At 36.9% G+C, this 22,268-nt stretch overlaps 1 protein-coding gene across 2 annotated transcripts in view; it reads right to left on the bottom strand.

Moving 5' to 3' along the window:
- Window positions 1-19,955, bottom strand: part of sgcd (sarcoglycan, delta (dystrophin-associated glycoprotein)) — a 364,688-nt gene extending 344,733 nt beyond the window's left edge. The window contains exon 1 of one of the 2 annotated variants that reach the window (XM_058758921.1): window positions 19,873-19,955. In XM_058758921.1, the coding sequence (XP_058614904.1) occupies window positions 19,873-19,950 (78 nt within the window). In that variant the 5' untranslated portion in view covers window positions 19,951-19,955. The remainder of the gene's footprint in view (window positions 1-19,872) is intronic. The other variant, XM_058758924.1, reaches the window with a different exon arrangement.
- Between the last annotated feature and the right edge of the window lie 2,313 nt (window positions 19,956-22,268).

Below are 22,268 nucleotides of genomic sequence, written 5' to 3'. Positions count from 1 at the left end.
AGGATGGAGTAAAACCAAAAATTACAGATAAATAGAAACAAAAGCACAAAATAAGTGTCAGCTTGTCAGAGAATGTTCTGCAGGAACACACTTTCAGACTTATTTAAATCTCATTACAGTTATTGTTCTTAAAATAAATCAAATTCAAGGTAACTTTGAAGTCCAACAACAAATATACGGTACTCAGCATAAATGAGTACACCCCTCTGAAACTTGAAATTTAGCAATTACTCTTTACTTTGAAGACAATTAATGTTATTTTTAGATCAAAAGTTTCAGCAAGTCTGCTTGATCAATTACCAACAAAGAACTGAAAAAAATTATTCGCATTTTATTTTCAAAGTGATAAAGTGCTGTTGTGCAAAATTAGTAAACCCTCCTGAAAATTAAAAACTAAAACTTTTCTGCTGCAAATTAAAGGAACACTTTGATCAACAGGTGAGTATGTTGAACCAAAACATTGTCAATTTCTTGACAAGTGTAACATAGCCCATTGAATAATTTTTAGAATTAATGCTGACAATAATGGAACCACCTGGGAGAGAACTGTCAATAGACTTATTTCTTTCGACAAAAAGGCACTAAAGCAATACAGAATCATTAAACTTAAAGGTCCACTGAAGTGCCTTGAAACATGTAGCATTATGTGGTGACTTAATTTAAACTGAAACAGGAAGACAGGGCGGGACATATTGAGCAGCCCCGCCCACTTTTTAAAATAGCCACTAGCATTTTGTTTATATATGCTCGGGCCAGAACCGTTGAGATAGATTATGCCCTAGATTCAATATGAAACTCTTAGTAAAACAAAATAGTGATCATAATCATGCTGAGGCTGTGTAGTTTTAAAAGTGTTTAATATATGGTGACTCGTGCATATGATCCTGTCCGTGTGATCGCGTCTCTGGACCAGAGCCAAAGTCCGGATCACTGTGCACGCTGCCACAGTTTGCGTGACACAACGTGAAACCAGACTTAATTTGCCCCAATAGAAAGCATATTTACACTGAATCGTTCTCTATAGCCTACATTGTGCACTATGTGCCATTCAATGTAGCCTACAGCAAATACTAACTACACTGTGAAAAATTGACCGATCTCAGCACTTCGGATGCTAGAGAGCATTTGATTGGACAGAAACTTTGATGAGAAGCTAAAGTGCAGGGTGATGTCATAAAAATCGTTGATCCATTTTGCCGGAAGTGACGAACTGCAAGCTATGAATGCTTATATCTTCTAAAAGCGAATTTTGTCATTGTTTTGGAGTAGAATAGCTTATAGGTAAACTTCAGGCTAACATATTCATATTAAACTAAAAAAAAAAAAAAAAAACTTCCATTTTGATTTCATGGGGACTTGCTACCACTGTCATACAAATGTCTACTTCTGTTAAGCTTGGTTCCTGTAGTCGACAGTGCCAGCTAGAATTTTCAGAACAATGCACAGATGCAGACATGAGACAGACAAGAATGTATGTGCAGTTTAATTAATCTTAATCATGGTAAAAATACAAATGGTATTGACCAAACTGTATTGACCCGTATACATCATAAGCCCGATACGGACAGTAATTGTTTCTCATATGGAGGTCTGTAAAAATAAATTTACATATCACCTCAGTGATAAAACTCATGGATTCGGATGGCGATTTATTCACAGTCGAGGAGCGAGTTCTGCTGCTCACGTGGCCAGCTGCTGCCATAATAAAGATCCATTTCGAACACATTTTGTTTACATGCGTTTCTTCTCTTTCTGCTCTTACTCCCTGTGGTGGAGCAGTTATGAAGTATTGTTCTTTTAAAAACTTTCCAGCATTTCAGAAATAAATATGTATGCAAATTACACCGAAATACAATGTTAGCTTATGGTGTACGGGAGTGCTCAAAAAGGGTTGAAACACTGAATTTTGAATCGTTTTTTTATCGTAAACTCAGAGATGTGGATTTGAATGGCAGTTAAATTACCACATGACTGTAGCATCTGCTTAGGATCGTTGATGATCGTTGGGGCTTTATGTCATAGAGACCCTTTTAGCCTTTTTACATTTGCATATAAATTACAGACCTGACCGCATATTCTACAGTTATATGGGTGCTAAATTGCCAATGGTTTTCCCACCATTATCAAGAAGATGCTAAACAGATCAACTCACTGATCTCCCCATCGGACTTCAAACACATTCCAAAGAGAAGTAAATGACCCCCGGTGCCTGGCCCCAAAGGCCTGGCTGATCAGTGGACTACCCCTACGATCGCAATACACATAAACACACACACATAAAGACATTTTCTTTATTTAGACTATAATTAATCAGTTACAAATGTATGTGGTATATGTTGTTTGTATGTTTCCTTATTATATTAGCCTAGTTACCACTCGTTATTTAAATTAGTTATGTTCTAAATGCTTATATTCATGTATATGAATGTATCTCTGGTTTAATATCTTCTAGATGTTTCTTTCTTGGTCTCAAAATGATCTGCTCTTTGTTCCACAAACAATGTACACTATTGATCGTGAAATGCATCATACTATTAGTACTATACTTTGGGTAAAACTGCACCAATCCTCCAGACCAGCAATTAGCATGCAAATGTGCCATAAATGGAGACAAAGAAAACGTCTACCACTAAAAAATTCACATCTGGCATTGGCCATTCCACCCAAAAGGTGGGTGTGACTAGGAACTATTAAAAGTACCTAACTCAGACTAATTGTTGCTCAAAAACCCTTCTTCTTGAGATGTACACTCTCAAAGACTCTTCAAAACTCTCCTCTTGAGTTTGATTTTCTGGCAGTTTTTATCTTCAAGTAACTTTTGTCGATTCGCTGTGGATTTTCCTATCTTCAGAAGAACCAGAGGAAAACCTCCAGCTCACTCCTAAAGAACTCATCAAGAACCTCTGTTGTCTACTGCATCAGGAGTCTTGTTCAGCAACAAAACCAATGCAAGTAACTATTTACCCTATTTAGATGCATGTTTAAGTTTGAGCCCCTTTTTAAGGTGATTTGTGATTCTCTGATGGTTCTCATTATGCTGTGGTTAATTGATGTGAAATACTGCCATTCTTTTGTTCTTCTGTCTTTCTTTCCTTACTTTCCTTCATTCTGTACGTGTGTTTTGCATAGTTTAATTGCATGTTAGCTATAGTTTAATTTATTAAATCCCTTATATTCACAATTGATTGTCTCTGTGTGCTGCTCACAATTCAAAGTCACTGAATGTTGCTTCTTTGCTACATGCTAAACTACTGCTAGTACTGCATAAAGTAAGAAAGCTATTCTTCCTTGGCCAGGAAAATAATCTTTCCTAGAATTGATAAATGATTATATTGTCTGCTCGGTGGACAGAGAGATCAAATAATTTTAATATAGATTCTGCTACAGTTAATTCTAAGATCTAATCTAAATATTTATTATTAATTATAACCAGTTATAATTAATTATTAATATTTCCCCTTTGAGCTAATTTGCTACATGACCTTGGTGTTTGTCAAAAAACAGTCGGTAATTCGGCCGGGGATTTTTACGGGGGTGATGAGAGAAAAACACTGACATCCTGGATTTGGACTGCATTAAAATAACCAACTACCCCTTGTAAATGGTGAAAATTTAGAAACAATTACCATCTGAATAGGGCTGTGTTTTATGGTGGTGATTATGTATATTTTTGAAGTATTGCAGGTATACATGAAACACTGTATATGCAATATAATTGCATGACTTTAAGTATATAATGTACATGTATATTAAAAATGTGCATTTTTATATATTCAGTGGTGGGCTGTTGGTGTTTGCTCAAATCAGCTTCTGTGGGGCTGGGGCATCTGTTGCCTAGCAGCCACATCTGACCCTGGCACCACAAGAAACACCAAAGCAAGACTCGTGAATCAATCTGTCTCTAAGGAGTAAGTATACATCACTCTGTTTCTTTCTTAAACACACAATTTTGGCAAAATTCACATGGTGCCAGACACACACACACAAACCTGTGAGACCATGTCTTGCTGAAGGGTTCATGTGGTTCTCTTCATAGCACACACAGACAGGTGACTGGCTCTAGGGTACTTATTGAAACAGGACATTAGTGTTGAAGTTCCCTTTAGAAAATAAACACTCAGTATAGGGAAAAGCCAAACTAATGCAACTATAACAACATATGTACAACAACATATTTTTTCATTTTTATCATATTCACACCAGCACGAGGGCGAGACTTTCCTTCCAGCAACCTGTCACACACATGAGATTGCAGCAATTAGCAAAAGACAATTATCTAACATTTCAATCAATTACCAATTGATAAAATGTCCTATGCTCAATATTTTTTCTCCTTTGAGAAACCGCTACACTCAGATATATGACACAATAGAAAAGACAAAACAGAAATCACAAGTTTTGTTTCATGCAGACTGTAAGCAAAAATATAACTACATATAAAATATTGGCTCATGCTTAAAGTGAAAAAAATTAATAAATAAATAGGTCAGAAAATGCCATAATGCTGCCTCATGAAACTTCAAAACCTTTGTTTCAAATCATTAAATCAATATACTGTAAAGAACACAATACTATACAATATAAGACAAAATATAACAGGATGCTGTTTTACAGTAACTTGAAAATACACATGAAAAGCCAGCAAATGCATCCAAAGAAAATTAAGGCCCTACTGTAAGTCAAATGAGGCAAGGTAAAAATGTCAAATGTCACATTTCAAATAAGCAACCTATTTTCATTGGAAATGACTGTCATTTTCTGCAAGATGATGCTATGTTGCTTGTTGTATGTTCTGAGGCCCTTTCAAAGTAAAATGTCCCGTATTGTTAAAAGCAAGTCTAATTTTATTCCAAACAGAAAAATGTGAATCTGGCGATGTTTTATTACGTTGGTTGTTGTACGTATCGCGGCAGTTTATAAATTAACTGTCCTGTCAGTGGCACTAAATGGTTAAAGCTCTGTTGTGTTTCAAAACAAAAAGTACCACCTAAAATTAACCCTAACGTGAGACAAAAGCAAACATTAACTTGCTGTGATTCATGACATGCATCCACACAATTTCTTCCACTTTGTCAACAAAGGATACCACAAGCAGACTTGGACAGCACTCTGCTGCACAATACAATGTGCAGATGTTCTGTTTTAATTGAGCAAGGAAGCAATAAGTCAGGCCCGTAGAGTGAGCTACCTTAAAATCTCATCCAACTCAATTAAATTTCACCAGTAATTCTTGGCTCCAGCCCACCCTCAGGTTTTGTCACTAAAGCACAGAACAATAAATCACCTCAACCTTGTTGCATCCCCTGAAATCTAACTGAGACAAAGAACTTTCATTTATTACAAGGCTGGAGTTTCCTCACCAAACTTCCAAATCCAAGGGCGGGAGTTTTATTTGTTGATAGAAACTATGGAACATAAAGTGATAAAGCTTGATGCCAGCTTTCTTCAGGCTGTTGAGTGCCAGGAAGAAAGTATATCTGATTTGGAATGGATATTGAGGGAGCAGTAAGAGCCAGATATAGACCGTACCTTCACACTAAATAATTCTGTAATGCTGAACGTATATGCTCCTTTCGTTCATTTTATCTACCCAGTAGGTTTCTGCTTATTAAAGAATTATGATGTCAGTTTTCAATGGTTGTGAAATTAGCAGGCTTACAATAGGCTTGATTTGAAGTGTAAGGGATCCAGGGCCGCTGCTGGCCAGTGATGGGAATAACGGCGTTATAAATAAACGGCATTACTAACGGCGTTATTTTTTTCAGTAACGAGTAATCAAACGAATTACTGTTTCCCCCGTTACAACGCCGTTACCGTTACTGACAATAAAATGTGGCGTTACTATATTATATTATTAGAATTAAATTTTTCGGTTCATCTGAATGGATGCGCGGTGTAGCTGTATTTGACGCACTATAAACTCTAGTGTGAAGGCGCACAACTCGCCGTCGCTTTCTCTCACATACACGCGCGCAAAGAAAGATACAGAGCAAGAGAGTCTTTCATAACATGCAGAATTTACGCGCTACATGTAAACAATATTCTTTGTTGTATTTTCCTGTCAAAATAACGGAGTTCCTTTGGAATTCTTTTAAGAACTGCCGGTTTCTCTGGTAGTGGGCGGAACTAATGCGCAAACCACAATCTCATTGGCTGGCACTCATCTATTATTGTCCCTGTTTTGATTTCAGCAAATCAATTCGAGCGAATGCAGACAACGTGATTAATATTCATAAATCCAGCAGCTCATTAATCCTTAATGCGTTTTATATTGATGACAAATATGCATTCATACTTGGTTATTCTAATTACTAAAGTTCTATCATCATATAATATTAAATTATCATAATATTATATTATAATGCTTGACTGACTGATACTAAGTGTCAGTAGATAAATAGTGTAGATTAATGTGCAATGTTTTATAATAATAATTTATTCTTTTTAGTGTCCATTTCATTAATTTAACATATTTAATATTGGGGACATCCAAAGTTATTTGACATTTGAAATTTTTTTTTAAGGTAACGCAATAGTTAATTTCCCTGGTAATTAGTTACTTTTATAATGATGTAACTCAGTTACTAACTTTGTGAGAAGTAACTAGTAACTATAACTAATTACTTTTTTAAAGTAACGTGCCCAACACTGCTGCTGGCCAAATGGGTGCCCTAAGCAGAATTGTATTGTTGTGCCCCCTCTGTCAAATATTATGGAAGTAAAAAAAAAAAAAAAAAAAAGCATAGGGATCAAAATAGAACTTTAATAAAATATAAAAGTAAATAAATTGTAATTAAATTACATTATTTACAAATTACAGTTGTAGCTCTAGACAGTTACCTACAGCTACAATTTACAGTAGTCTGATTGATTTTATAGTCTCAAGCATTCAGAAATCACGCAAAAAAAAACTAAGCAGTTTTACTACGATAAAACCATAGTAAATTGTTTTAAGGGTTGTGATGTCCACATGTTTTTGTTGAAGAAATTATAGAGGCTGTAGCATTTCTATTGCAAAAGGTGGCCAAAAATTAAATATTAAGTGGATATTTGAATTAGCCTATGTTTGGTCAGTATTAAACAAGGATTGATCGTCCTGTAAGTGTAACAGCAGCAATTACCAGGCCTTTGGCGCCCTTTACAGGCATTTGTAATAACATGTAATGTACATAAATTATTTATTTTGTATTACATTATGAATTTTAACAGTGTTATTCAATGAAACCATATAATTATTAATTAACCAATCATTATTGCCTCATTGTTTTTATATAATGCATTTTAAGTAATTTAACGGCTGATGTTGGCTTAGGTCTGTTTTTATAACCACAAAAAAATATTATCCTAGTACTTCTTTGTAAACTATTATTTGAAGTAACAAAACCATGGTTAATTTGTGGTTACCATGGTTACAAGAACCATGATTTTTGGTTTTATTCATTAACATGAATAATTTATTAACATCAGCCAAAAAAGTTTCACAGGATTATGAATGTAGCCTACCTGAAAATGATGCACGGGCTTCGTTTTTTTTTTTCTTTTTTTTTTCTCTGCGCCGGATTGCTGATGTATTTTCACGGGTATAGTTGTCCATAAATTATGATCATTTGCATTCCGCCTCCAAAATGAGGTGCGAGCGGATGCGGGAATGGCGCGTCACGTGTGCTTAGCCTGCTGCCTACTGTGTTCACCGTAAAATGCATTTTTTTATAATGGTATATATGTTCATGTTTATATTTATATTTTTATTTATGTATATGTTAATTTTAATATTAATATAGAACGATTTGTTTTTGAGAAACTGGGATGGTGCCCCCTTGGGAGATGGTGCCCTACGCAAACTGCGTACTCTGCGTATAGGGAGCGGTGGTACTAAAGGGATCCATATGAATGCTTAAACCATAGGTCACTAACAGGCGGACCGCGGTCCGGGTCCGGACCCAGAAGCCGTCCCATCTGGACCCGGACCTACGTATCTAGCTTCTATTTCAACTGGCGCAGCTTTTGTAGTCTTTACGGTAGTGGACTCCGGTCCGAATCCGTGAAGGCTTTTGACATAATGAAAAAAATACCAAACGCTAATTTCTAGTAAATCAAATTTATATCTAGCAGATCAAGGTCAGCTCTAGAGCCGTTTGGGTGCAGTCATGCGAGCAGTGATGAGAGCAGGGAGCTGCCCGCTGCGCACAGACAGATGAAACTTTCAGTGGGTGAAAAACAATGGCATTTTCAAAAATTAGGAAAGTTGACGGGTCCTTAAAAATCTTAAATGTTAGAAAGTCTTAATTATGATTTCAGGAGGTCTTAAATGTGGGGACTGAAAGACAAGAATTGCGATTAAACTTAAAAAAGGCTATTCATTGAATAAATATGAGCGCTGCACGTTTCAAAGTCATCTGCTTCGCTGCTTTGTAGAGTCTGTCTCTTGGGCTTTGCCGTTCCCAAAGCGCCATCTGCTGGAAGAGAATGATTTTCCATTTTCAATCAGCCCGTACGTCTGCTGTTGTCAAAGGCCAATGTGAAAATCAACCCATGTTTTTAAGCAGCAAACACGCAGAGTTGTAAATGTGAACTGGTAGATCAACAAGAAGATAATGTGTTATAAAATGTAAATTAAGGCAGTAAAATATATTTATATGTTGTTTAATAATATAATACTTGATTGTTTTTGTGAAAACCTGCATCTGAACTGTAAATCATGCTTTTTACAGTTATTTAATTTTTAATTTATTTTTAATTTTTTTGTGCAAGTCTTAAAAAAGGTCTTTAAAAGTCTTGAATTTAAGCTTAAATATCCTGCAGATACCCTGGCCTGGCAAAAACCATCAATTGTTTTTTATATATAATTGTTCGGACCTCGGCTGGTGGGGAGGGTTCATTACTGGACCTCGAGCCGTTTTAGTAGAAGACCCCTGGCTTAAACCATTAAATTAGACAATGAATTGACTGTCAGAGACTCTCTGCAGTCATAATGTGCTGCAACACATCTTTTGAGAACTTAAAATGAATTTATAGAGGCATAAAGATGATGCAAGAATGTTCCAATTCTTCATTAAAGAAATACAAGAGCAGGCAATGCATTACAGTGTTTTTACCACAGGATATGGAGTGTTCTTAGTCATTACAGAGGAACAGAAATGTCACTTAGACATGAAGTGAATAAATTATCAAATAATTAAATTAAATAAAAAAATACTTTTTAAATGGACAGATATATTTACTGTCAGACTTTGTCTCAACGTCTTGTGTTTCCCCCTCCTCTCGTGCCCTTATTTGGAGTTCCTGTTCCTGTCCTAGTTTGTAGTAATCATTAGTTAATTGGTCCCCAGCCCTGTGTTAATAATTATCTAGTTTTCCCCAGCCTTCTTAAGCCCTGTGTTTCCTTGCCCCTGCTGTCGGTCTTATATTGTCATTTCGTTTTGTCATAGAAAGTCATGTTATGTCTGTATATTGTCAGAATTGTCTTTGAAGTGTCTTTCTGTAATGTTAGTAGTTGTTAATAAAGTAATTTGTTCCTCGTCTACACGTCTCCTTGTTTCCCTGGCCCCGACGACACGTGACAGAAGACTGAACCGAAACAGAAGATGGAAGCCGTCGCCCGCACCAGCCTGCCGCCGCTGATTCCGGGCCACCACAGTCTGAGGCTGGGCCCGGCCCGCTGGGCAGACTACAGGCTGGTTCGGCTGCCAAGCCCGCTGCCGGTTGCGGCGAAGACTCGACAGCCATGGGCGGCTCTCCCAAGCCCGCCGTTTGCGGGAAAATCCTGGTCGCCATCAGAGAGAATGGCAAGGCCGCCATTCGCGGGAAAATTCCGGCCGCCGTCCGCGGCCCGGCAAGCCGGCCGACAGAGAGTATGGCAAGCCCGCCGTTCGCAGGGAAAGTCCGGCTGCCGTCCGCGGCCCGCGCAAGTGTGGGTGATTGTGGAGTGTGTGCAAGTGGGAACCAGGAGAGATTATGGGAAATAAAGTGTGGAGGTGACAGGTGACTGTCACCTCCGGTAGGTGTCTCTTGACAGCATAAGCAAAAACTACACTGGATGGGGAGACATACTTTCCATAACGGGGTGGGAGGGAGGGTCAGGACCCTGGGCTCTTTCCTCCTGGACAGAGGAGTCGGCAAACTTTTATTCCCTGACGATGCTAAACGCAGAGTTGGAGGCTTGGAACACTGAGGTGTATCTACTGGAAGTGGGGACCAAGGTGGTATTGGAGGGAAAGAGGAACCTGTTGGAGCTGAAGGGCTGAGGTGCATCCAGAGGCCCCCGAGTCTGTGATAATTGCCAGGGTGATGCCTGATGAAGGCAGACCTAGAGGGATGAGGGACCCCGGTGGATCTGAAGGAATAACGGATCAAAGAGAAGCTGAGGGAGCAACAGGTCAAAGGTCTGAGATTGAGCTTTGGGCTCAAAAGCCTGAAGTGTAGCCAGATGGTTATAAGGCATGATCAGTGTCCTATAGTCCCTCAACCATGGTTGGATGGGCTGGCCAGGAGACAATGGTCACGCTGGTGGAGCCAGAGGGTCAGGGAGGGTTGGAAAATCAGGAGGACAAGGCAGAGCCAGGAAACTGGGCGAATCCAGCTGAGGGTGCAAAGCCAGGCGGAGCTAAACAGAACCAGTGGAGGAGGGAGACAGGGAGCTTTGTGGAACCAGCAGATGAAGGAGCTAAGAAGCTGGACAGGACAAATGGAGAAAAAGGTGCTAAGAGGCTGAGCGGGACCAATGAAGATGAAGGAGCTTGGCAACTGGGAGGACCAGTGGAGGAGGAAGGGCTTGGGTACTGGTGGGAATAATCCAGCCCAATAATCCAGATGAGACTACAAATATACTTCAATGGAGGGTGTATGGGTGGGACTCCATTCCGGATGTTGAACTGGATTAATGTTTCCTCTGAGACTTGGTAACAGATTCAGGTTCTGGGACAAATGTGGCTTCTGGCACTAGCTACAGACTGGAAATCTCCATTGGCAGGATGTCCTTGGCTCTGGGTCCGTGGTGTTTTCCTTCACCTAACCCATGGTGAAAAAGGCACCACTCGTACTGAGCAACAAAGTCCATAAATCTCAACATGAGGTTGCTAAATCTCCCTTGAGCATCATCAGGTGGGGAAGTGTGTTTGACAAGCGAGGTCCAAATAAATACACAGGAAAACGATGAACCAAACAACTCATGTGATGAACATAATCAGCAATTTTGGAATCAAATTGGCATATGAGAACAAAGGAAACAGTAACTAAAACACAGGAAAACAAGAACAAGTCCAAAGAAATGAAAATAAAAACAAAACCTAATGTGACAATATGGGAGAGTAACCAATTATCTTTCAAATTAATTTTAAGAATTTAAGTGTCATAAAAATCTGTCAAACGTTTATTGACTGCACCTATGTTTGAACTGTTGAATGCCATTTTTTCACTTGATTAACAAATAAATGAAGAAAAGCATCAAGCAAATGATTAGCTAAAGCAATTGGTAAATCTATTAAGAAAAGCAATGAGTCAATGCATTATAAAATTAAATTTTTTTTTTTTTTTTATATTTGTTACATTTAATTATTAATTAATAATTAAATTATTTAATTATTAATCTATTATTTATTGTTATATTTTGTTACATTTTTAAACATGAAAAAAAATCAATGTGTATATTCTTTTAAAAGTTGTTTTAAAACTAATTATTTACTTGCTTGTGATTTACTTATGTCTTTTTTTCAACAAAGTTCATTCAATCAGAATTTAGAATACTTAGTTTTATAGTTTAATAATTAGTTTTATAGTTTTTAGCACAGTACATTATTTTTGTAAGCAATTATAAGTTGGTATAGCTATAGCTAAAGAATATTGTAGGTATGTTATAAATATTTATTATATGTAAAGTTAGGAACTATAACAGTACAGTGCACAGTACAGAGACTATGTTTGACAGCAGCAATAAGCGGACCACCTGAATGTATTTCAGCCATGATAAATGATACAAAGTTCATTTAACTTTAGTATTCCAGAGCTATTGCTTTAAAAAAATAAAAATAAATAAATAAATCATTCCCACTTCAGCTGCTTTTCGGGGGGCCCAGATGAGTTTGTTACTGTGCATTTTCATGATGCAGTTCTGGCAGCTCCATCCTAACAAAAGCTAAAGACAGCATAGAGAAGAACATGGTGTACTATGATTCATACCTGAGAAAGTGAAGTCAAAAAAGATCAGAATAGACCACCTTGAATGTGAGTCAGTTTTAGAGGGCAGTACATGGGATCACTATGTTAATTTAATTACACATTTGACTAGGGGAAACAAACCAGAGTAGAACAAAATAGAGTTTATGAAAAAAAATCACTATCATAAACTAATCTGTGGTACTACAACATGTGTATTCATTTTTAGAGCTTGACAGCTCCTGGTATCATTTACTTTCACTGAATGGAAAAAAAGCAGCTTGGACATTCTACCAGACGTCTTCATACACCAATCATACATTCCTGTCCTTTCTTTTCTGTACTCTTACAGGCTTGCGGTGGATTTGACTGAGCTTTTGCTGATAGTGTGAAGTGTGCTCAGAGCTGTTCTGGTGTTGATAGCTCAGAGATCAGGTGGCACAGATGAGTCAGACCATTGGTCAGAAATAATTAAAAACAGGACTGGTCATCAGTAGCCAGTAGAGGGACTTTGAGAACAAGCTGACAGAAACATATTTTTCTTACACAAAATTAGTATAATAAACATATCTGACATTTCCAAATCAGATTTCAAAGATATGGAAATACTTCATAATAAAGGGGGGTATGATTTTTTTATAATAATACCTCTATTTACTACAGCAAATCTCATCTAAAGACAGAATATTATAGATATTCTATGAATTCTATTCTATGACTCATTTTTATATATATATGTAACATGGCTGACGAGACGCGAGTCGTGCGGATCCATGTGCAAGCTTTATTTAGGCAGAGACGTGGTCGTACAGGCAGGGTCGAAACAATGGCAAACAGGTATGGCAGGGACAAGACAAAGAGTAATCCTAGGGCAAGCGAAGGTCGATGATCGGCAACAGTATCCAGTGGGCAAGGCAGAGAGATAATCCAGGGAACACAGGCTAGAATCCAATGGGGTGCAATGAGAGTCCAAACGGCAAGGCAAGGGTTAATCCAGGGAAACACGGGCTAGAACAAACACGGGAAAACACAAATCAAACAGGCAGGGGGAAAACTAGGAAAACAACAGGGGCTCGGTAGAGTAGCTACGGCTATGGGAGCGGTAAACGCATACAATACTCGGCAGAGAGGCAGAGAAAGTCCAAGGCTTATAAAGCGTGTGAGATCAGTATGTGCGTGGGATCAGGTGTGCGTGTGATTACTGCAATGAGTGATTGGTGACAGCTGTGATCAGTGTTGGATGATGGGAGATGGAGTCCATGTGGTGTGTGGTGTGAAAGTCCATGTGGTGAGCGAGTGACCTCTGGTGATGAATGGACGGAAGTGCAGACTAGATTCATGACAATATATATATATATATATACACACATATATATATATATATATATATATATATAGTGTTGGGAAGGTAACTTTGAAAATTCAATAGGTTACAGATTACAAATGACCCTACTTAGAATTTAATAAGTAGTGTAACTTTTTAATTACTTTATTAATGTAACTAATTACATTTGATTACTTTTTGAAATTTCAATGTTTTCAACTGTTAATTATTTTGAAACATGTAAAGCAGACAGGGTTAACCTTACAGTAGTGCTCAACACTTATTACTGTCAGAATTTCAAAATCCTTCATCACTTGAATGAAGATTGTAATATTTTAATTTTAAAGGAACCATTGGATGCAAAATATCTTAATTTGCATATAAATGCGTCTTAGTAGTACGTAGACACAACCACCCTACAAATCATTTTTTTTTAATCCCCAAAAACCTAAACAGTTATCAAGCCAATATGATGTCATATTGCTCAGGCCCCTCCCACAACATCTGATGTACCGTTCCATATTTGCATATTTCCACCCTCAGCCAGTTGTATGAAGTCTGTCATTTATCCGCGCTTGAGCAGCTGTGGCGACAACAATGTTTTGTAAGCAATGCAGGTGTTTTGTTGTTAGATGTAGAAGAATATAAGAGTCCTAATTTTCTCCAGACGTCAGAGGCACTGAGAAAGCAGTGAATTCGTTTTTGATTTTGATGGTAATGCGCCAACGAATAATGCTAAATTCGTTTATGTCTGCACAAATCATTTTCTCCTTTGCTTTCTGAATGAGGGACTATTCAAGGCAAGTTTTGTTAAAAAGTTAAAATTCAAGGATTGTACCCATTGTTCATGATCCAGCTGCACCTCCAGAAGTAGTAAGTCTCACACTTTATATATATATTTTTTTGATTATTTGCGAATCGCCTTTGCTCTTCCACGGAAGAGAGGGGCGGGGTGAGCAGAGCTCATTATCATGTAAAGAGATATGCATCGAAACAAATCACTGTGAACAGAGCTGTTTTTGACAAGGTAAAAAGGGTGTTGTTTTACACGATCACTGGGACCATTTCAAGAAGACCCTAAAGAATCATACCAACTTGTGGAAAATGGGCATCCGATGTCCCCTTTGAAGCATAGCCACCACAGAATCAGACTTACTTTGAGATCATTCTGAGGTTAAATACATATTTAAAATCATAATAGTTTGATAGCTATGATACTGTTTTTGGAATCAAATCTTTGCATAGCTACGACAGGAAACACTGGAATCTAACAATGCATTTAAAAAAACAGTTAATCTTAAAAAATAAAGCATTTACATAAACCCATATAGGAAATAAGAGTTATCAAATAATCATATTTGCATTGAGACATTGGTGTTTCATATTTTAGAGCACTCACTGCAATTTATGAAAGAAATCAATTAAATCTTTATGTGGGAGTGTGTGTGAAAAAAAAAAAAAAAATCAGATGTAACCCTCTTTGTAATCCTTAACATTTTCATAAGTAACTGTAGTTTAATTACATATTTTTTTTCTCAGTAACAGTAACTGATTACAGTTACTTTTATTTTGTAATTAAATTACGTAATTCGTTACATGTAACCAGTTACTTCCCAACACTGTATGTGTATATATATATATATATATATATATATATATATATATATATAGAAATCCAAGAAACAGAGCAATTATTGTTTGTTTGAAATCATTTGCAGTTGATGCGTTATATTGATTGGACGGTTGTTTCAATTATAGTCTACTTGCAACATTGAAATAAAAATGTTTTCAACATTATGACTATTGTGGGTATGTTCTGGTTTTTGAGAATGTTATTTTTCTGTCAGAACTTAAAAGTATAAATGACACCTATTCACAAAACCACACAACTTACCATCAAATTATGACAAGCCCTTCATGAAAAGCAGTGCAAGGGCAAAGTTACCAGATACTACTAATCTCTGTAGTATTTACACACTGTATTGAAAAATAATTTTTGAAGCAGCTTACAGTGATTATTTTAACCATCTGCATGTTTTACATCAATACATCCATAGTTGCTTTAGATTAACACAGTAAACAAACTCTTGCTTTCAGCTGGACATTTTCAGAATCCTAAATATTTTTTGTTACTGTGCAGAAACACAGGACATATTTTGAAGTAAGTCTATATATAACTTCAGCTGTTCATATCATAAGCAGTGGTAACAGCATGACTCTTGTAGGTGTAGGCAGTGCCCTTTTAGCTAAGATTATAACTAAAGGTAAAAGAAAAGAAGAGGGGGAAAGAAGCACACATTACTGTGGACATCATTCAAAGAATGTTATCCAAGAGAGAAAAATCAAAGGGCTGTCTGAGTCTCTTCGTCTTCCCACAGAAGTGTCTGGACAGGTGGGGTTGATACTAACTTTCCAGTGTGGCTGGAGGGCTTGTGTAATGATTTTACACAGACAGTCCACCACTCACAAGGCGCTGATATGAGCACAGTGTGCGTATGATGAGTCATTCTTACAAAAAAACTAAAAAAATGACATAGACTGCATTACATTGTTATAAAGAGGTTATTACATGAGGAATAATTGACGACAGGCGGATGAATAATCCAATTAGGTGTGCATGATTTTTCTAATAATTCAAAAGCTGAAGTCAATTATTCCCCTTATACTATGGTTAACACACCTCAAGACATTGTTCAAATGATGTATTTCAAGACATTTGTCAGGTTTTTGTCCTTAAAATACTTTTGTACTTTGGACTAATTTCTGTCCAACTTTATACTACTTTTAACTACTATGACGTGTTTCTAAATAAATAAATAAATTGTTAGGTATGTACCTACTGTTTTCAGGCTGAATTGCAAGACTGAATTGCTTTTGCAATGGGATACAGTTAAAGGCATAGTTCACCAAAAAAAAAAAAAAAAAAGAATTGTAATTAATTACTCACCCTCACGTCATTCTTAACCAGTAAGACCTTCGTTTATCTTCGGAACACAAATTAAGATATTTTGATGAAATCCGAGAGCTTTCTGACCCTGCATAAACAGCTAGGGAACTACTATGTTCAAGGTCCAGAAACATAGTAAGGATACTGTTAAAATAGCCCATGAGACATCAGTGGTTGAATTTTATGAAATTTATGAAACTACAAGAATATTTTTGTGCGCTAAGTAAACAAAAATAATGACTTTATTCAAAAATGTATTCTGTTGCAGTCAGCATCCACTGCCATTCATGAGAGTACCACAACACATGCGTGTGATACTGGCCTTCTGACATAGATTCATGGCATTCTGATGGCATTCCTCAACATATTAAGGCCAATTCACACTGCACAGACAAACAGTTTGTTAGATCAATGTGTTACCCCTGTTGGCATTTGTTGGCATTGGTTGGAGACTGAACATGCTTAATCAGCGTTTGTTGGGTCATGGAATTTCTGAGCAGTGTGAAATGATTGTCCAGCAAATGACAACAAACTCTGACGTAATCTGATGTGGCCACTAACTGTTGCTATGACGATGCACATATTTCACTTGTGAGCTTCAACCACGGCCTCTTTTGTTTTATTAGCTGTCTTTCATTCGAAGAATGACACGCAAAGACATTAATAACAGTAAAACTTTGATTGTGGCTACAGGATCATACATTTCTTCCCCAGTCAGACTTACACCATCTACACCGGACACGAGCGACACAGCGCAATGCAACAAAATACAATGAGGTTCTATTGATTATAATCAGTGATGCTGTCTATACTGGATGGGGCGTGATGCGACCACTGTCGTGTCCGGTGTAGACACGGTGTTACTTGACTCTCTTTGACTCATTATGCTGAGCAAGAGCGTTTTTATCCCCGTTTTCTTTTTGGAGATTTTTAGACTGATTAAAGTGCAATGTGAGTGCAGGTCAGCGAGGGAGTGGGTTGGACAATTGTGTTTGTGCACAGTACAAGGCAAAATTGCCTAGTGTAGCCTCAGTAGCCATAAGTTTAACTGCTTCAAGAACTGTGATATTACCACATTGCTGAGAAACGTCAAAAGTAGCTTTTCAGCTGCAAAACTGTTTTTGATACAATTGTGGGGCAGCGCTGACAACAAGTATGTACAGTATGTGTGTGTGAGTTGTATGCATGTGTACGTTTCTGTGTATGTGTTTGTATGAGAGAGAGTGGGAGAAAGAAAGCATGCTTTTTATTGATAGTAAAACACATTTCTTGGGGGAAAAGAGGAACAGTTTGCTATTTTTATCATATTTTTTTATTATTATTATTATCATCATCATCATCATCATCATCATCATTATTATTATTATTATTATTATTATTATTACTAATTGGCTTGTTGGGTTTTGGTTCTTTTGCTGTAATAGACTGTAAGAAACTTTAAAATTACTGAAATTATTTGGCGACGTGAAATGGAATTGTATTGTGTATTGTGGTCAAGACCTACTTGGAATTACAGTGTTTTTCCTGAAAAAAATAATTGCACATATTAGTGACATGCCTGTCAACAAATCAGATTTATCAGATTCAATTCAGAAGAATTAAACAACCCTGCAGTTTACATGCTAATAAACTACATATTACTGTAAAATATATTTAACAAGTAGTCCTGTTCAGATGACTTAACTGGGGGTTCATAATATGTTTGTAGTAATACTTATCACAGACATTACATGATAATAAACTCCATATTACTGTAGCATATGAACAAAGCAGTCCTGTACAGGCAAGTTAACTGGGTTTTCAGAGTATGTTATTAGTTTTACTTGTCACAGCTAAATAATGACTTTATATAGTCTTCATATTTTTGCTTTTGCATTTATATTATGCACAAAATACTATAAGTTACACACTATCAAAGGCAAATATAAAATACCTATTTTTATCTAACCACTGAATCACACAATCGGATGGATGGACGAAATGAATGAATGAATTCAATGAAAGTCAATGGGAATTGAAACTGACCTCTGGGATACACGTCAAACAGCACATCCATACTATGTGCAGACACTCATAAACACACCTCCTTATACAAGCCATTACCACCTGACCAACTTGTCTGAAGCAGCAAATAACATGTCAGAATTCCCTATGTGGCCACCATATTTACAGTATTAGAGCCTGGCACACTCTAATGATGTGTTTTATCGCACTGATTTATGTCTGACATCTCCCTGCAACACACACATATAGACACAGACCTATCCGATGCTTTTCATCGGATCTCATCTGATCAGCAATAGTAGGGACTCTCTTGAGTTGACCTTTTGATGGTGGATGCTTAACCTTGGCTTTCGTTGTCACTCATCCCCTAATTCTTCAGAAAAAAAGCCTATGTTTATTGGAATCTCATTTAGACAGAGTAAAAAATATAATGTCGGGCCAACACTCATCAGAGACAGGGTGAGTGGTGACGGCTTTCACAGCTGACTGTCTGACCTAGACTTATTTAGAGAAGGGGCGTGGGGATTACTGGCCAGTTAGTTGACTAGTTATCCATCAACTAACCTCCAACATCCCGACACACACACACACACACACACACACACATATATATATATATATATATATATATATGCATGAGATCACAGACCTAAAACTGGAGCTGATGTCTTATTGGAGTCTGAAATAACAGCTGTACCACTTATGTGTGATGTTGTGAGGTAAAAATAAATGTTACACCAAAGATATTCAGTGAGTGTGTTAACCAATAACAAGAAAATGACTGTATTTTCAAGAGTGGTAGATTATTTATATATATATATACAGTTATATATGGGTAGTTGACGTATCGATGTGTCCTATGGTGTGACGAAAAAAAAAAAAATCATGCTATTTGTAACTCTAAGAATGAAGATACATTTTTCTCATGTTATTTGTATATTAAGTTTTTTTTCTGCATTTTTGCTATGTCACACCATAGGACACCGTCCAATTTTAATTTGTTTTATATAATGCATTGACTTGGCCATATGGCAGTTTAATTTAATAATTGTATTGTTTGTTTCTCCTCTTAGGTCTAATTTGCTTTCAGAATATAACAGTATTTCTTATGTAAAACAAAATTAAAAACATTTAATTCCAACAAACTAAAAATAGAGTGAGCAGCATGCACCTCGAATAATCAACTTGTTGGTAAGGTAAACGACTCTGAGCATTACAACATACTCTCTGAGCACAACTCTGAGCATTAAATTCTTCCATTTCATTTTTCACACAAAATTACAGTTGATACACAGTGGAGCTTCTCAACCATTTGCCAGCAGAGATCACAGACTGACATGTAAAAAAACCTTTTTTTAACTTCATTTTCTTTCAAACACTTACTACTCAAGCCCAGAAAGCTTACAAATTAAACAAACTCACTTTTAAGCCACGATAAGTTCCCTACCTTTTGATGTTTTGTTATTAAATTCCTGGTCTTGGTGATCTTGACTGAGTTTACTGCCTGACTGGCTATTTTTAGCATTTCCTTCCTAAACCGTATTTGGTGGTCTCCACCTCCGCATGCTAATTTACCAGGCATAACAACAGTGTAAAGCTGGACTCAGCTGTCTGAAGTTATCACCATGCTTGAGTGTACAGCCAGGCTTCCTGACTGGGCCAGTAGGCTATTTAAAGGAGCTTATTATGAAACATGGCTCATTTTGCCAATGCAGATGCTTCCTAGCTAAAACCATTCTGCCAAAAGATGTTGTAATAATACAAATAATAGAGCTCTGTATAAATGCACGACAGCACTGGATTGATAGTACTCAAAAATTCTAGATAGGTTTTGCCCTAATCCCTAACTCTGTGTATGAGCAATAGTGCTAGAGTGTTTCTTTAACTTTAGGAAATTTTACAGAATGTCCCATACTGTGTAAATATATGTTGCAACACACACACACACATAATACATAAATACTATATATACTATGGAAGGATTTTCTGGACTATTTTCAAAAGCAATTGCAAATTGTATTTTCAATTGCGTTTTCCACATGTGGGCGCATAAATTGTGACATAATCCAAATGCACAGTGACTGCCACATTTCAAATGAAAAGGCGAAGTCCATTTGCAATTGTATTTCCCATGTCTTACGAGTTATGAGCCGGTCATATTTAAATAGCAATATCAATTACCACATTTGGATTTTCACTTTCTCTGCGTCGCGCTTGTAACCTGCCAACACTCAAATGAAATCGCAATTCCTTTTGCAATTTGAATTTCCGATGTCTACACGGAAAGCTGTCAATCATTGTGAGGGGGCGGGACTATACTAGGGGGTGTGTTTGTATTGGGAGATGACGTCACTCACAGACGGCCGTGCTGAACGCTCTGATTAATGGAGGTAATCGGTGAAGGCTCCGCTAAAGGCAGCTGCTAATCAATTCGTGCTTGTGTGAACGAACAGATGACCTTCTTGGCACAATACATAATTCTGTCTTTTTTACCCCAAATGCAGCGATTATCCCCTGCTAACAGCGGGAGCAACAACGGTACGCACAATAGGTCAATATTCACTATTAACGAAACGCTTTTCACCTGTCTCAACCGGGTGTGTCTCACTCGTCCTTAAAAGATACTGAGATGTATTCGCTTCACTTTTCTATAGTGGAAGGAAGCGGAGATGCGTCGTCCATCTTTTTTACAGTCTATGGTCTCAACGTCTCTCACTGCTTCTCTCACTCGATTGGTGCAAACAAGTAAACAGACAGTGCAATTCTACACTTATGGTTTCCTACAAATGTAGAAAATACAAAGGATTAGGCTACAACATCACTGAACTAAATTATACCCATATGCAAATCGCATTTCTTATTAATATATATTTATTAACAATAAAGATTAAAAATAAGAAAGATGCACATTACAAATACGTCGTTGTAAATGTGACCCTGGATCACAAAACCAGTCTTAAGTCGCTGGGGTATATTTATTGCAATAGCCAAAAATACATTGTATGGGTCAAAATTATTGATTTTTATTTTATGCCAAAAATAATTAGGATATTAAGTAGAGATCATGTTCCATGAAGATATTTTGTAAATTTCCTACTGTAAATATATCAAAACTTTGTATTTCTGCCAAATATTGTCATATCCTAACAAACCATACATCAATGATGTATAAATCTCAATTTAAAAAAAATAAAAATAAGACCCTTATGACTGGTTTTGTGGTCCAGGGTCACAAATGAGAAACTGTGATGAGTCGTGCAGCAGTAATAACGTAACAAAAACATATACAATTTCAAGCAAAATTATCATATTTTTTTAAGCATTTAACATTTATAAGTTTATTTAAATGTCAGTAATGAACTGCATAAATTATAGCGATCATGAAGGTCCTCTTTCCCAAACGCATACATTAATATTTAGTTGATACAGTATAAGCTCCCCATCAGTAGTTCTATACTGCCACCTGCTGGCACAGTTCTGTAACTTAGAGAACAAGTTTTGTTATGCTGAGTTTGTGAGAAAAATAAGTCGTGATAACTAGAAAACAACTTTTGTTATGTCGAGATCACAAGAAAACAAGAAGGGAAAAAAGAAATGCATGGCCGCTCAGAACTTCTGTAGTAATAGAGATCGCGTCACCTGCCTCAAGATCTTTTACTGTTTGCACTCTGATTGAGGCACATAAACAAACAGACAGTGCAAATCTACACGCATTCACTTATTTGCCACCTATATCTTATTCCTATCTTATAATAGAGCACCTGCCTCAAGATCTCTCAGTCTGTTTACACTCCAATTGATGCACGTTACAAAACAGAAAATGCTGCTACTCCTGCTCTGCCT

The sequence above is a fragment of the Onychostoma macrolepis genome, chromosome 21 (assembly GCF_012432095.1).
Source record: "Onychostoma macrolepis isolate SWU-2019 chromosome 21, ASM1243209v1, whole genome shotgun sequence".
Classification (NCBI taxonomy): Eukaryota; Metazoa; Chordata; class Actinopteri; order Cypriniformes; family Cyprinidae; genus Onychostoma; species Onychostoma macrolepis.
This window is presented reverse-complemented; position numbering and strand designations above follow the sequence as displayed.